Below are 14,998 nucleotides of genomic sequence, written 5' to 3' on the forward strand. Positions count from 1 at the left end.
ATGAAGCCTATGCCAAGAGAAACAAAGGAAAATGTGCAGGGAACCAATAGTGATGGGAAGGAAACTGGGACTCAAATCAACGGTGTGGACCAGAAGGAAGAAACAAACATCCAACCAGAAAAGAATGAAGAAACAAGAATTCGGAAAAATGAGGAGAGACATAGGAACCTCCAGGACATCTTGAAACGTTCCAACATCCGAATTATAGGGGTGCCAGAAGGAGAAGAGGAAGAGCAAAAAATTGAAGACTTATTTGAACAAATAATGAAGGAGAACTTCCCCAGTCTGGCAAAGGAAATAGACTTCCAGGAAGTCCAGGAAGCTCAGAGAGTCCCAAAGAAGCTGGACCCAAGGAGGAACACACCAAGGCACATCATAATTACATTACCCAAGATTAAACGCAAGGACCTACATCCAAGATTACTGTATCCAGCAAAGCTATCATTTAGAATGGAAGGGAAGATAAAGTGTTTCTCAGATAAGGTCAAGTTAAAGAAGTTCATCATCACCAAGCCCTTATTATATGAAATGTTAAAGGGACTTACCTAAGAAAAAGAAGATAAAAAATAGGAACAGTAAAAATGACAGCAAACTCACAGTTATTAATGACCACACCTAAAACAAAAACAAGAGCAAACTGGGCAAACAACTAGAACAGGAACAGAACCATAGAGATGGAGATCACATGGAGGGTTGTCAATAGGGGAGTGGGAGGGGGAGAGGGGGGGAAGGTACAGAGAATAAGTAGCATAGATGATAGGTGGAAAATAGACAGGTGGAGGGTAAGAATAGTGTAGGAAATGTAGAAGCCAAAGAACTTATAAGTATGACCCATGGACATGAACTATAGGGGGGGGATGTGGGAGGGAGGGGGTGGGCAGGATGGAGTGGAGTGAGGGGGGGAATGGGACAACTGTAATAGCATAATCAATAAATATATTAATAAAAAATAAAAATATAAACCTTTTTTTAAAAAGTGAAAAAAAAGAGTAAACAATGAGGCTTATACTAATAAAAACGGGCAGTCCCGTGCCCCACCTACTCCAGGCTCTCGTTCTCATGGACGAGTCTCTCAGCAGTCACCCCCACACCGCTAGAGCACGTCTGAGGAGCCTTGGGCCTCTGTGTGGATGCGGGGCTTGGATTTCTGGAGATTTAGATTCTCACCCACTTCTCTCTTGCATCACATTCCACTGTCTGGACCCCAGGTCTGCCTTTCCCTACATTGATTTACCTCTTCCCTTTCGGAAACTCCCCCGGGAGCTTCCGCAGACTGCACAGGGTGGGCCTGGCCTGCGAAGATCTCTGTTCAGCCCTCACCCTAGGTCGACAGCTTGGCTGGGTATGGCATTCCAGAACGGCATCCTTTCCCCGGAATCTCGCAGAGGTTCCCCTGGCTCCCCTGTCCTCTGGCTGCCCGTCACTTGGAGGCCCGTTTCCTTCAGAGCAGCCTCTTCTCTACCCCTCACCTCTCTGACCTCCGGCCCAACGCCCTCCAACTCCACTGGCCCCTAAGCCCATTTTTTATTTACCTATTAACTTTCAGGGTTTTTTTTTCAAAAACTTTTCTCGATTACAGTTTAATTTAGTATTATTTTGTATGAGCTTCAGGTGCACAGCGAAGAGGTTAGACAGTCGTGTACCTTACGAAGTGCTCCCCGTGATATTTCCAGCGCCCCCAGTACCGTACAGTTATTACACCATCACTGACTCTCTGTCCTGTACTGTAAGGGTCCCCATTTTGTAAAATCTCCCCTGCCCCCGTTCTGTGTGTCCATTCTGATTCTGCCTCGCAGAAGCCCAGAGGCTGTGAGCAGTGGGGCAGAGATTGACTGTTCAAATGTGACACCCCAAGTCCGTGCTTCCTGTCCCTCTATACCAGTGTATTTTCCTGTCAGAATCCACTGAACCAGGTGAGTTCAATTTGAAGCTTTCCGAGAGACCTGTAAATGTCCTGTCCCCAGCCGAGAGAAGTGCCGCTCTGCTTCGCTCCATGGAAATGGCAGTACCACCTCACCACGAGACATAAAGGCTAACAGTAACTGTGCAGAACACCCCCAGAGATCCACATGGAAGGGGCCAACCCGACAAAAAAGTAAATCCACGGAGTAGGTGACCCCAAACACGTCTCCCCACGGAAGCGAAAAGGGAGCCAGTCTTCCCTCCTGTCCCTTCAGAGTGTGGGCTCAAGCAGTTGGACACGTGTATCGAGGCTTTGGTGTCAGGAGGGATGGCAGTGGTCCATGCCCCATCCCACTTCCGGCCCTGCTGGGCCTTAACCTGGCTGCTCAGTGAGCTCCTGCCTGCTTCCTGTCCCTCTGTCAGGCTGCCCAGTGTTCCAACCCCCTCCCCAAGTTTGGGGAGCTCCCCACCTTAGGAATCCGACTGGGAGCTCCTTGCCCAGGCCGCACCGGTCAAAGACCTGGACAATTGTCCTTGACCAGAGAGCCACGCGGCTGAGGAGCAAGACCGCAGATGGGCCTCCTGACTCTGGCAGCGACCAAGGCCAGATAGCGATGTGGGAGGGAGGTTTGTTTTTAACAAATATAAAAGCACTGTGTAACAAAACCAAAAAATTATGTTTTTGCATGGGTTATCCTTAAAAAAAAATTTGTTTTGAGACACTGGTTTGTTGTTCTAGTTATTAATATATTCATTGATTGCTTCTTGTATGTGCCCTGACATATCAGGAAGACACTCTTAATCAACTGTGCTACCCGTCCAGGGCCTAAAAAAATAATTGTGAAATACTTGCACATGAGTATATAAACCTTGTATGTACAGTGTAAGAAGTTACACGGCAAACATCCTTGTAATCACCACACAGACTGAGAAGTAGGATGCGTCAGTAACAAAATTACAGCCGCCCCACAGCCAGAAACACAAGACTCCTGCGGGTTCCTCCCGGAAGCACGTTCTCAACAGCAAAGGGACCCCCGCTGTGCGCTGCTCCTCATGCGTATCAGCGCGCATGCGCCCCACACCCTGGTAGGGATGACTGGCCCAGGTGCCGCCACGGCTCGCTGACGTGATGGGGGGACAGTGGGCAGAGAAGAGGTGATGCGGGGATCAAGTTGACTCATGGGTGCTCCATTTTGGCCTTTGGTTCAAAAATAAAATCTTCAAGGGCTCACTGTTTTTCTATCGAGCAATTCCACTTTAGCTTGTACAAAGCTCCCTGCTCAAAAATATTCATTGTGGCAGTATTTTTATGGCCCTAAATAAAAGAGTGTCAGTGTCCAATGATGTGTAAATAAACCCTGAGAGTCACTAGAACGACTGTTTATATAGTAATCATTCTGGAAACAACTTTATGTGAAAAATGCAGAAAACACAACTGTTTATGGAATAGCTAATCACAAGGACAGCAGACCAAAATATACCAAAGTGTTAAGAAAAAAGAAAGAAATGGAGACCAGGAAGGAAGAGGTAAAAACCCCTTTTCTCTGGGTTTTCTGTGGGAATGCTCCGTGGCTCAGCTCCCTGGTCCACCCTGTCTTAGAGGGAGGTGCCCTGGAGGTGACACATGTACTAGATGGCTGCACGCCGAGGCGTGTACCACACTGCACATGCTCTCCTCCGGGACCAGGAGTCCCTGGGCGCTGCCCTAGCCTCTGAGGCCCAGGCAGCACCGAGAGCTGGGTGCTGCCTGGGACAGGGGCCTCCCATTTTATTCCATTCCTAGTCCCTGTCCCCTTCAAAGAGGCTGGAAAAGTAAACTCTAGTTTGGGGGAGGAGGTCCTCCCCACACCCACAAGTGGCCCAGCCCGGTCCCAAGTTGGTCTGCTGGCCAACAGCTGGTCCCGTTATAGCTGTGGCCTCAGGTCCCCAGGCCAGGGGCTGGGCAGCTCTTGGACACACAGGCACGGTGGCACCTGTTCCCAGCCCAGATTTCCATCTGGTGCCTTCCTCAGCTAAGCCCAGAGGCCTCAGGCCTGTGGCACAGGGTCAGGGTCCTACCCTCCAGGAGCCAGAAGATGGGGCAGAGGGGCCGGGTGAAGATGGCATGGAAGGTGTGCAGGTGCTGGATCTTGGGCTCCAGGCTGTAGAAGGTGAGGCAGCCAGAGGCCAGGTCCAAGTCCACGCCCAGGAGCCTCCCTGACACCCCTGGGAGGCGCTGGGCCTCCCCATTGTGCCAGGCCTGGGCGCTGTCCTCCTGGACGCAGAGCCCCCAGGAGCTGGGCCCGCGGCCAATGTTGTCTGTGTGCGGCCCCAGCTTGTGCCGTGCCAGCTCTGGGTAGGCGACGCCCAGCGTCACCGAGTGGTTAGATGTGCGCACCTCCCAGTAGTGCCGCCCCGACCGGAAGCTCTGGGCGCACTGAACCTGCCAGAGCTCGAAGCTGCCTTGCTCCGCCGGGCCCCGGGGCCTTCGGCAGTGCTTCACCTGCTGCGCCTGCGCAGACAGGTAGAGGTGGCGGTTGGCGCTCTCCGGGTCGAAGGTCAGATTGCGATAATCTGTTCGGGAGAGATGGACTGAAAGTGAGCGAGAGGGCAGGGTGCCTGCGCACCGTCCACCCTCCTGTCCCCGGAAGGAAGAGCTTGGCCACCTCGGATGCAGAGCCTCCCGTCAGCCTCATTTCAGAGGGGTAAGTGGAGGCCCAGAAAGGTAACCTAACTTGAAAGCAGCGGAAGAATCGCGATTGATAACAGTGAATCTCCTGAAACACTGTACCTGGAAGTTCCACTGGCAACAGGTATGTGTGTGGGGGGGCGAGGACAGTCACGGCATGTGCACACACACTCACAAGCGCACGCACACGGTGCACACCCGCATCCATGCACAATGCACTCACACACGCGTGCGCACACACCCCTAGCCGCCTTACTCTGCCAGAGTTTCCTCCTCAGCGGACAAACCGGGCTTGGGACTGATGCCAGGACACCTGGGGCCTCTAGGGGGCAAAGTAGAGTTAGGGGAGCAATGTGGAGAGGAGCTCATGGGGGGCGGACTCTACTCCCACCCCCAGTGGAAAGGACCGCTGGGCCTGGCCAGGTAGAAAGAGATTGTGGGGCAGCCTTACCCAAGGGAACCAAGTCAGCAGCCTCAGCTGGTCCCCTGCCGGGGCCACCCTCGTCCAAGAGGAGGCCACAAAGCTGGCTCAGACACTCCTTCAGGCCACCCAGCTGCTTATCTGCGTCCCACTCTGGAGGAGTCAGTGGCCCCAGAGGCCCTGGTGGCTCCAGGAGCTGTGATTCCTGAGTCCAGGGGACAGCTGCAGTCAGCCAGGGTACAACGGGCAGGCGTGTGGGTCCCCCAACCTGCCACCCTTTGCCCTGCTACCTGGAGGAAGGTTCGGTCATCCAGCTGCTCCAGGAGGCCCTGGATCCTGCGGTCAAAGCGAGTCACGGCCTCCAGGTGGCCCTGTAGTCGCTGCTCCTCCTCCTGGGCCTGCGCCAGTGCCTGTGTCTCCGCCACCTTGATGTCCCTCAGTACCAAGTCCCGACGCATCTCCAGGGCCTGAATCAGGCAGCTGAACTTGCCAGAGACCCTGGAAGCCAGGGTGCAGGCCGAGCTCTGGATGGGCACAGGAGGAGCCTAGGGTGGCCAGGGCCCTGCCCCATACCAAGGCAGGCCAGGGCCACAGATCCCTGCTGGGCTGAGGGGTGTGGATATGGGGAGCCGGGGCCCCTGGAACCTCTTCCCCCTGTGCAGCCCCTCACTTCCTGATTTCAGGAAGCACTTCCGAGGTAGCTTACACCTCCTGCCCAGTGTCACAGGGACCAGCTGGTGGCCACCTGATGGACACATGAAGAGGTGGTAGGTGGGACAAGCCTGTACCTGGATCTGGCTGTGCTGCTGCTGAAGCTCCTGTAGCTGGCTCTCAGCCTGGGTGGCCTGCTGCCGGGTGACCTCCCGCATGGCTCTCAGCTGGTTCTGTGGTGCCCACCGGGGGACAGGGGACGAGTGACATGAGGGCCAGGATTGGCTGTGAAGTACCCCCTCAGTCAATCAACAAACACCTGCAGATGCTGGGCATCCCCTCTTGGTGCTGCCCCAGGTGAGGCTGACCAGTGGTCCAGTGCACAGAGCACAGGCCTTGGTCTGGGCCGCAGGAGATTTGGGCCAGCATCCCCGGGAGGCCTAGACAAAGCCCCTTTCCCGCCTGGAACAGGGCCCTGCACGGGCAGAGCAGAAGCCTCGGGCTGAAGACCTGACTTACAGTCCGACTCATGGTCTGAGCGACCTGGGGCAGAGCACTGGCTCTCTCGGGTTGTAACCCTACTGTCTCTGACTCGCAGGGACAGTCGGGGGGAGGGTGTCCAGAGCACCAGAGTAGTTTGATGAGTGGGCGGTGCAATGCATGCGTAAGATGGGCTCTTCCAGACGCCTGGCCTTGGGCACCAGGGGAAGAGGACACTCCTATTTGGTCGTGTCTGCTCTGGTCCCCTTGAAGATCAAAATGTCATCTCCTGGGAGCTGGAAAAACTCCCCCAAGATTTGGTACCCTGCTCTAGGCCAAGAACCTGTGTTGCTTCCTCTGCTCCCCACAACACTCTGAGGAAAGGATGGTGTGATCTCTCTTCCAGATAAGGAAATGGGTGAGAGAAGTTGACAGTTCGGCTGAAGTCACCAGATGTTCCCAAGCCCAATGCTCCACCTTCGTCCAGCCCCCCAGTGGGAAATGGAAGGCAGACTCTCCTGGTTCACTCCTGGGGCCCCACAGGACACCCACGCAGCCCCTCATCACTTACCCTCGCTCTAGCAAGATCCGGGCTCCAGTGGCGCTCAGGCCATCTGGTTGTAGCACCTGTTACCCCCTCTCCTTGTTGCTGTCATTTACTGGCCTGCTGCAAACCCTCATGCTTAATGCTCGGTCTTCGTGCCACCAACGGTATCATCTGGGCCTCATTCCCTGTGACCTCAGCGGCCACAGGGATTATACTCCCGCACTCGGGCTCTGGGCTCCCTGAGGGACTCACTCCACCTCAGCTACTCCCGCCCATAACCCCGGCCTTGTCCCCGGCTCGGAAATCTCCTCTAAGTATCTGTTTTCTGACCACCACCTTCTTGGAATAAAAACATCCCGAAGTTGCCTCCTGCTGAAGCTGCCAGCGCACAGAGAGCAGAATGCCCCGCCCTGTCCCTCCGCGCCCCCCCCCCCCCCGCGCGTGTCACCTCGCGCTCCTGGCGCTCAACGTCCAGCAGCGCCCGCTCGTGGAGGCGACACTCGCTCACGGTGCACGCGCTGCACACACAGCGGCCCTCCGTGCGGCAGAAGAGCTCGAGCGGTCGCCCGTGCTGGGGGCAGCGCGCGCCGGCGTCGGCGCGGGGGTCCGCGGGGGACTCGGGGGCCGGGCCGGACTCGGCGCGCACCACTTTGAGCACGTCCGTGAGCGCCACGTTGCGGCGCAGCTCGGCGCGGTCCGGGAATGGCGCCCGGCACTCGGGGCACGCCTTCTCGAGGTGGCTCCACCCGTCCCGGATGCAGGCCCCGCAGAAGTTGTGGCCGCAGGGTAGCGTCACCGGGTCCTCGTAGAGCTCTAGGCAGATGGCGCAGGTCAGCTTGTCCTCCAGCAGCGCCTTGGCCATGGCGGCGGCGGCCGGCGGGCAGGAGGGCAGGCCGCAGCCACGCAGGGGGAGGGCCGGGTTTCTTAAAGGAGCCGCGAGCCCTGCGGTGCGGTGGGGGGAGAGAGGACCCGCCTGGGGGGAAGAGGGTGACAACCCCTCCTGGAGGACGCGGACCAGCCGCCACTCCGGCGGCCAGCGGCTGCCGTGCACCCCAATCCAGCCCTGAGACTCCCCTCATCTAGGCTCAGAGCCACCCCTGGCTGCCTCCTGCTACCCCAGGCAGGAAGTTGGGGTCCAACATGTTCTCACTGGCCCTACCCTGGGACCTCCATCCCACTTCCCTAGACCCTCAGTCCAGCAGCTCCTGAGCAGGGGATCCGGTCCCTGCCACTGGAGACAAGGATCCCAACGGGCCACCAGCCTCGCCCTGACCATCACCTGGACCCTTCATCCGAAAAGCTAATCCCACCGCGGCCTACCTCCCAGGCGTTTTAGCGCTTGGATGAGAGCGCTGAGAGTGCCTGGCAGCAAGAGCAGGGGGCACAGAGATTGTGCTCGTTACATGCTCTCTCCTGACCCGAGGGGCTCCGCCGTACTTTCCTGTGGAGCCGAGTTTCAGACATTTGCCAAACCAGGTCTCCCTTCAATAGGCTACACGTAAACAGCGAGGTGGAAATTTCTGGTCAACAACAGACCTGTCCCGTGGTTTTTTCACACCCCCTTCAATAGAAACTGAAAGTGCTCTTCACCTGCACTTGGAATCCCCTCTCTAGGCTGTAATGGCACCTCACTTTTCTATTTTTTAAGCTTTTAAAACATTTCATTTATTTTTAGAGAGAGGGGAAGAGAAACATTAATATGTGGTTGCCTCTTGAGCACCCCCTACTGGGGACCTGGCCCACAACCTGGGCACGTGCCCTGACTGGAGGAACTGAATTAGTGACCCTTGTTTGCAGGTGGACACTCTACCCACCTGAGCCACTCTAGCCAGGGCGGAACCTCACTATTTTTGAGCGGTGGCTCCCCTGTAGCTGAGCAGTGGGCTCTGGCCACTGACCCGCCTGCCCTGGGGCAGGGTGTGTTGGGCCAGGACCAACCGGAGGCGGGGACTGGAGGGGGGGGCACGCCCTCACTCCAGGGCAGCCTCCCCTCTCCTGTGTTGTAAATGCAAAGTGTTCCTTCCTGGAAAAGATGTACAGATCTCTTGCTTGACTACTAGGCAGTTTTTTCCTGCAAAAGTTGTACAGATCTCTTGCTTGGCTACTAGGCAGTCTTTTCCTTTTTTTTTCTAAAAATTTTTATTGTTATTCATTTACAGTTGGCTGCATTTTCTCCCCATCCCTCCACCCTACCCCAGGCAGTCTTTTTCTTTAGACGGCAGAAATACCCTAACCACCCAGGGAAGGTACAGGGTCTCTCAGCCTGAGTAGAGGTGCATGTTGTGCCTGAGGTCTCTGAGGTGACAGGAGTTGACAGGCCATGAGCCCACATCGCACTGCTCGCCCAGGGGCCAATGCACGGGGCTGGCAGATCTCTTTCCAGAGGCCCGTGGCCTGCTTTTCTTCTGGACCTGTCTTCAGCCACTGGATCATGGGGCCTCTGACTCCCTCAGGAGGCGGAGGGGAGGGGCTACCTCATGGGGTGGGAAGCTGCCCTCTTCCCACCCGTGAAGCAATACAACTCCATGGGACTGGTTGGGGGATGGGGTGACTGGCTGCTCCTAGAATACAGACCTGGACCAGCATAGCAGAAATCATCTTTATTCACACAGCCACCCCTGCAGAGTCCCTTCTCTCCCAGGCCCTGGGCCTGCTGGGAGGACCACAGAGGGGCTGCCTTTGGCAGGCCCTAGAACTCCACAGCTTGGCCCCTGGAGTGGGCATTTATGGTTCTTGGCCTGCAGAGGCTGACAGAGTGGCCTGAGAGGCCCAGGGCACCGTACAAGGTGCATGGCAGCCTGGCCACTCAGTAGATGCCGTAGGTGGGTTCGTGACTGTCTCTGTACCGGTCCAGGTAGCGCAGGGGCTGCCGGTGGGGGAAGCACTTCTGCTTGGGGTGGTAAGGAGGTGGCCGCACAAACTCGAACACAGGCTCCCGCATGTCTGCAGGAAGAGCGGGCAGGGAGGATGTGGGCTGCTGCTGGCTGGAGCCTCTCTGCCTCATCTCTAGGCTAGGCCAGCCCACCCAAGGAATGGCTGACTCCCTCCCCCTGACTGGTCAGAAGAGGCCTGTGAGCTCCGGCCAGCCACCCCCTCCTTCAGCCCACTCTGCCCTTACCCAAAAGCTGGTGGAAGATGTGGGTGACCGAGTCGTCCCAGCGGCACTGGAAGAAGGCCAGGCCAGCTGGGGTCATGGCTTCCTGGTGCTTCTTGTAGAAATCAAATGTGCGGAAGGTCCGCTGGGCAAGCTGGTAACTGAGAAGATGGGGGAATCTGACCGAGGGGAAGTGGGCACTGGAGCCCTGCCCCCTCAGGCACCACTGAGAAGGCCTCAGGGCCTGTCTAGCACAACTCCTGCCTGCCCATCTCAAGGCCTGAGTTAACAGAGAGAAGAACTGAGCAAGACTGACCATCGCTGGGAAGCTGGCCTAAGGCTGGGAAGGAGGTGTGTGGGGCACGTGGGGGGCGTAGATTACCAAGGTGAAGGCCGGGTGTCCCCAGAGAAGTCCATCAGCTTGTCCTGCTTGAAGAGCAGAAAGACCAAGCGGTGGAAGCCAGAGCCCCGGGCGGGGAATGGGGGGAGGTAGGGGCACGTCTCCTGTCCTTCAGCCACCCTGTTGCCTGGGATGTTGGTTCTGGCAGGAGAAAAAGTAATCCGTTAATAGTGGATCAGTGCCCCCACCACACACTCCCTAGAGGCTGAAGCAACTCCTGGCACACAGACCCTGAAGGAGCCCCACCAGACCATCGAGCAGGAGGTAGGGCTCTGCTAGCCCTTGCGGTGCAGAGGCGGCCGCCTAGGGTCCCACAGACAGCCAGCATGAGAGCAAAGCCCAGCAGCCTGTTTGCTGGGCCCTGCACAGCCGGTGGGGCTGCCACGGCCACTCAGGTGGAGACCACGCCACCTTGGAGCTCTTCTCCCTCTGTTTCCTGCAGCTCAGGCTTTGTCAGAGTGTCCGCCCAGCCTGGCACCGGGACAGCCACTGCACCTGCCTGGAGAAGCATCCCGCTGCACAGGCGGGTAACTACATCAAATAAAAGTGACACGTGCCAGACTCCCAGTCACTGGCCTTGATTACTCAGAAGTCCCAAAGCTAGGGTCACCTGCCTAGTGCTCAGAGCCAAAAGCCACTGGGAACACAAAAGGCAGGCCAACCTGGGTGGGCCATAGCTGCCAGAGGCCTCTCATGGTCCCTCCCCTGTCTGACCCTTGTAGAGCCCCGCGGGGGGATTAAGGAATGTGAAGGCATCACCCCAGATTTACAGGTGAGGGAAGGAAGGAGCTCAGGGAGACAGAGAAGCTGGCAGGAACAGCCCAGGCCCGTGGCCCGCTTTCCTTCTGCACCTGTCTCCAGCCACCGGCTCATGCGTCATGCAGCCCCTGACACTCTCAGAAGCAGAGACGAGGGGCTGACTCCAGGGGAGGGAGGCTAATCCACAGTGGGTCTGAGACTGAAGTTCAGGGGCAGCCCTTCCCATGATGCCAGGGCCTCCCTGTACGCCTGACCCGCGGCCCCACCCCAGGTACTTACACCAGCCAGTGGACATACTCGGCATCCGGCTCCAGCAGGTGTCCATCTGCACACAAACAGACCTGCTGACTGAGGGCTCTGCCACCTCTCCCCGCTCCTGCGGAAGGAGCTGGAGATCTCTACCTGGCCCCTCCCCCAGCTCCCCAGGGCCCTGGCTCCTGGCAGGTGAGGGAGGCAGAGAAGTCCAGTGCACCCTAGGTACCCACCCAGGTTGGTGAGCAGCAATGTCCACGTGGAGCCCTTGTCCGCCTCATAGGTCACCTCTGGGGCCTGGGCAGCCTGATGAGGAGAGAAGGAGGGAGCTGTCACCCCCAGGAGGGGCAGACGGCTGTTATAAAGAGAGCCTTCTGGAGGCAGGGGTCTGAGGGAGCTCTGGAGAAGGCAGAGCCCACTCAAATCCAAATGTCCTTGACAGCCCCTCTGGAGGCAGGCCAGCAAAGAGAAGCTTCTAGAAGGAACTGTGCAGAGTTGCCTCTCCAAAGAGCTGAGCCACAAGAAGGCCCACGGGTCAATGGACAGGGGTGAGGGGGGCACCCTGAAGACAGTGAACGGCTGCTTTTTCTTTCATTTTGTGCCCTTTTGTTTGGTAATTATCATGATGCTGTTTACTAGGAAACCAGAAAGAGGAGCTATAGGACAATAAAACTCCGACTCAGACCACGTCTCTGCCAAGCTGGTGCCCTCAATGACCATAAAAACCTGCTCTGTAAAGGCTTCCAAAAAGAGACTGTCTGTGGCCCCCCACTGGGCTGTGTCTGTCCACTCAGGGTGGGACGGGGCCTAGGCCAACACTCACCTCGGTTGGCGTGACCTCATTGCCGTGGTACACAGGCATCAACTCATCCTCACCCACCGTGTAGGCCACATGCAGGGGCACGCGAGGCACGAAGGTGGCACCGTGGAACAGGTCTCGGTAGAGGCCGTAGTACTCTGCCAGACGCTGCTTGTGGTAGGGGCCACAGGTCCTCTCCCATTCAGCCCGCACAGCTTCCAGTGGGATTTGCCCTGGGAAGGGATAATGCCAGTTTGGACGCAAGGTGGGGGTGGGGACACCCCTGGGGCCTCCCCCCTGGGAGGGCTTACCCGTGCGCAGGCGGTCGGCCCGCTCCTCCTCCACATTGGCCCGCAGTTCCCGGAGGATCTGTTTTCGCTCCCGCAGTTGTTGGGTACGACGGACCCTGGGTGGAGGCAGCCCAATGTCAATCTTGTCTTTGGGATCTAGGGAGGCAAGATGTGCTGGAGGAAGTGAGCTCATCCTTGGTAAAGCCACCTGTGCCTAGTGGTCCTCTCACTTGCCCAACCCGGGCTGCCAAAGCCTTCCCTTTAATTCACAAAACTAATATACAGTGTAGCCTGCCTCACAGACCTGAGCAGGGTCCAGTTGCTAAGCAAATCGGACAAGTGTGAGATTGCATTTTCTGGTCCCTAAACCAAGATACGCTGTCCGTCTAGGTGACGGGAAATGGAAGCAGACGGCCTCCCAATCACAGCTGGGATTGATCACCTTCAGGCCTGCTCACAGCCAGCCGCAGACACCCATCTGGGTGCTCAGTAGAAAAGCTGGAGCTACAAGGACTTAAAGAAGCACTGCTCACACTTTAACACGCAAACCATACAAGTCACCCGGGAAATTTAACAAATTTGATTCTGATTCAGCAGGTCACAGTGGAGCCTGAAATGACACTTCTAACGAGCTTCTAGGTAACGCCCGTGCTGCTGGTCCCAGAACACACGTTTTGAGTAGCAAGGCTCTAGAGAACTTTTAAACCAACACCTCTTCCCATTTACGTTAGACAATAACGGTGGTTAACACGATCTAAATCCTCATTAAGGATGGATTGTCTAGGAATTCCAACGGACTGTCCTTCAATCCTCACAATTTTACGACACAGGCACAGTTATTTGACTTTATGGTGAAAGAAATAAAAGCTCAGGGAAGTCACTCCTAAGAGGCGGGCTTGGGTTTCACTCCACACCTGTGCCCCTAACCACCACAAACAGTGCCTCTGGAAATGCCTTCCCAAAGGATGCATTTGTCAGTTGCTCAGTGGCAGGGTTTTCCAGCCACCTTGCCCAGGGCTTTTAATTTCATTCAGCCAAGTATTGCACACTACACAGGTGATGCGGGTGCAAGGACCCAATGACGGTTAAGACAGGCAGGATCCCTGTCCTTAGGGACCTCACCATCGCGGGGAGCGGGGCAGGGGGGGGGGGCGGCGAAAAGAAAGTAAGGATGCAGTGTGGCCAGAGCTACGTATTATTCTAGGAGGCCAGCCAGGAAAGGATTTTAGGAGTAGAAATATCTGAGGTGGAACTCCAATAGTGGGGGCGGAGCTGGGCGGGATTTTCCAAGCAGGGGGCCCACCAGGTGTGAAAAATCCTGGCACACCTGGCCCGTCCCCCCGTGCTCCGCAAGGACGCCGGTGGGGCCCTTGCTCTGCTCGCCCGGTACCTGACTCCTCCACGAAGTGCTCGCGGTAGGTCCGCCACCAGTGCGGGGCCCGCGCCTCCTGCTCCGCCCGGCGCCGGTAGCGGTCGAAGCTGCGGTATTTCTCTAGCCGCTCCAGGTTGCTCACATCGATGTCCTCGTTGGGCATGGGCCCCAGTGGGGGGGTCCTGCGGCTCAGCGCGGCTGCGGGCAAAGAGCGGGACGTCAGGCCGGCAACGGCCCGGCCCCGCGGACGCCGGGGCGGACGCTGGCTCGGTCTCAGGGCTTAGGCTAAAGGGAGACCTGCGAGAGCCCCACACCCTTAAACCGTTTACCTGAGGTGCTGAAGCCCCGCCACCTCCAACTTCCGCCCAGCACAGCTCGCCACCAGGGCGCCGCCATCTTCCCTCAGATTGGCACCGTCCCCGCCCCTAGGACCCCGCAGAGGTGGCCGGAATAGCGCCGGAGTTTCGCCGCGGAGCTCCGCCCCGCTAAGCCCCGCCCCCCGAGCCGAAGACCTAGGATCCCTGCCCTTGCCTAGGCTCCCCACTCTACCTTCCCTGGAGCCCGACGACCTTTCCTCCTGGCGGGAGGCGGCTGTGGGTCCTGGGAGCCCTGGTCGGTGAAGTGCCGGGTGGGCCACGGGGCGGTCGCGTCTCTTGCTTGCGGCCGGCCACCAAGGGTCGTCACAGACCGGGGTAGGTAGACTGGGCCAGGCGGCTACCCGGACGCGCGGAGGTCGGCCCTTTGCGGGGCTGCGGTGGGGCTCTGGGCCCACGCCCAGAAGGCGGCATCCAGAGCCCCCAGTGGAGCAGGGGCAGGGGAGAGGTGCGAACACTAGCTGCGTGTGACCTTTCTCGCACCTTTGCATTGCCTTATTTGGGGAAAAAAGCAGGTAACAGTAGTAATTACCTCAGGGTTGTTAGAGGATTAAATAAAAGTTATATAAAGCATTTGCCGTGGTACACGTATTAGCATTGGATCACCTCCAATTTACTAGTATCCATCCACACCACAGCATAAGCGACCTGGTTAAGGCAGTGTCTCTGTTTAAATCCTTCCAGGGCCATACTGCTCCTGGTACCCCAGGTGACTGGACACCGTGGGCTGGTACGCCAGCTTCCATGACACCATCTCATCTGCACTTAGCACTTCGCTCCCTTGGGCCCAGGGCCTTTGCATGTGCTGTCACATATGCCTTCCACTCCTCACCTTTCCCCCTGTGGCCTGGCTGTCACTGTTGGAGTATAAATTGGTCCAACTGCTTTATAGAGCAATTTGGCAATATCTAGTACAATTTAACTAGTGAAGTTAAGCACATACTCTGTGACCTAGAAATTCTTCTAGTTATCTATGTTAGAGACATGCT

At 57.1% G+C, this 14,998-nt stretch overlaps 2 protein-coding genes across 4 annotated transcripts; both read right to left on the reverse strand.

Moving 5' to 3' along the window:
- Positions 1-1,165: 1,165 nt before the first annotated feature.
- Positions 1,166-7,565, reverse strand: TRIM65 (tripartite motif containing 65). 2 transcript variants are annotated; one of them, XM_053911829.2, is made up of 6 exons: positions 7,118-7,564; positions 5,780-5,875; positions 5,282-5,515; positions 5,022-5,196; positions 4,827-4,892; positions 1,170-4,455 (listed from the first exon to the last, which is right to left on the reverse strand). In XM_053911829.2, the coding sequence occupies exons 1-6, from the start codon at positions 7,529-7,531 to the stop codon at positions 3,911-3,913; spliced, it is 1,530 nt and encodes a 509-aa protein (XP_053767804.1). In that variant the 5' UTR covers positions 7,532-7,564; the 3' UTR covers positions 1,170-3,910. The 2 variants fall into 2 exon arrangements, with proteins under 2 accessions (XP_053767805.1, XP_053767804.1); XM_053911830.2 differs by lacking the exon at positions 4,827-4,892 and having other exon boundaries at positions 1,166-4,455; positions 7,118-7,565.
- A 1,689-nt stretch (positions 7,566-9,254) lies between these two features.
- MRPL38 (mitochondrial ribosomal protein L38) lies at positions 9,255-14,641 on the reverse strand. Of its 2 annotated transcripts, none has more exons than XM_053910938.2 (9): positions 13,965-14,641; positions 13,654-13,833; positions 12,285-12,379; positions 11,998-12,206; positions 11,408-11,480; positions 11,202-11,247; positions 10,146-10,304; positions 9,788-9,924; positions 9,255-9,612 (listed from the first exon to the last, which is right to left on the reverse strand). In XM_053910938.2, exons 1-9 carry the CDS (start codon positions 14,498-14,500, stop codon positions 9,476-9,478), a joined length of 1,572 nt encoding a protein of 523 aa, XP_053766913.1. In that variant the 5' UTR covers positions 14,501-14,641; the 3' UTR covers positions 9,255-9,475. The 2 variants fall into 2 exon arrangements, with proteins under 2 accessions (XP_053766913.1, XP_053766914.1); XM_053910939.2 differs by having other exon boundaries at positions 12,285-12,419; positions 13,965-14,124.
- Positions 14,642-14,998: the final 357 nt, after the last annotated feature.

Source organism: Desmodus rotundus, chromosome 9 (assembly GCF_022682495.2).
Source record: "Desmodus rotundus isolate HL8 chromosome 9, HLdesRot8A.1, whole genome shotgun sequence".
NCBI classification, from domain to species: domain Eukaryota; kingdom Metazoa; phylum Chordata; class Mammalia; order Chiroptera; family Phyllostomidae; genus Desmodus; species Desmodus rotundus.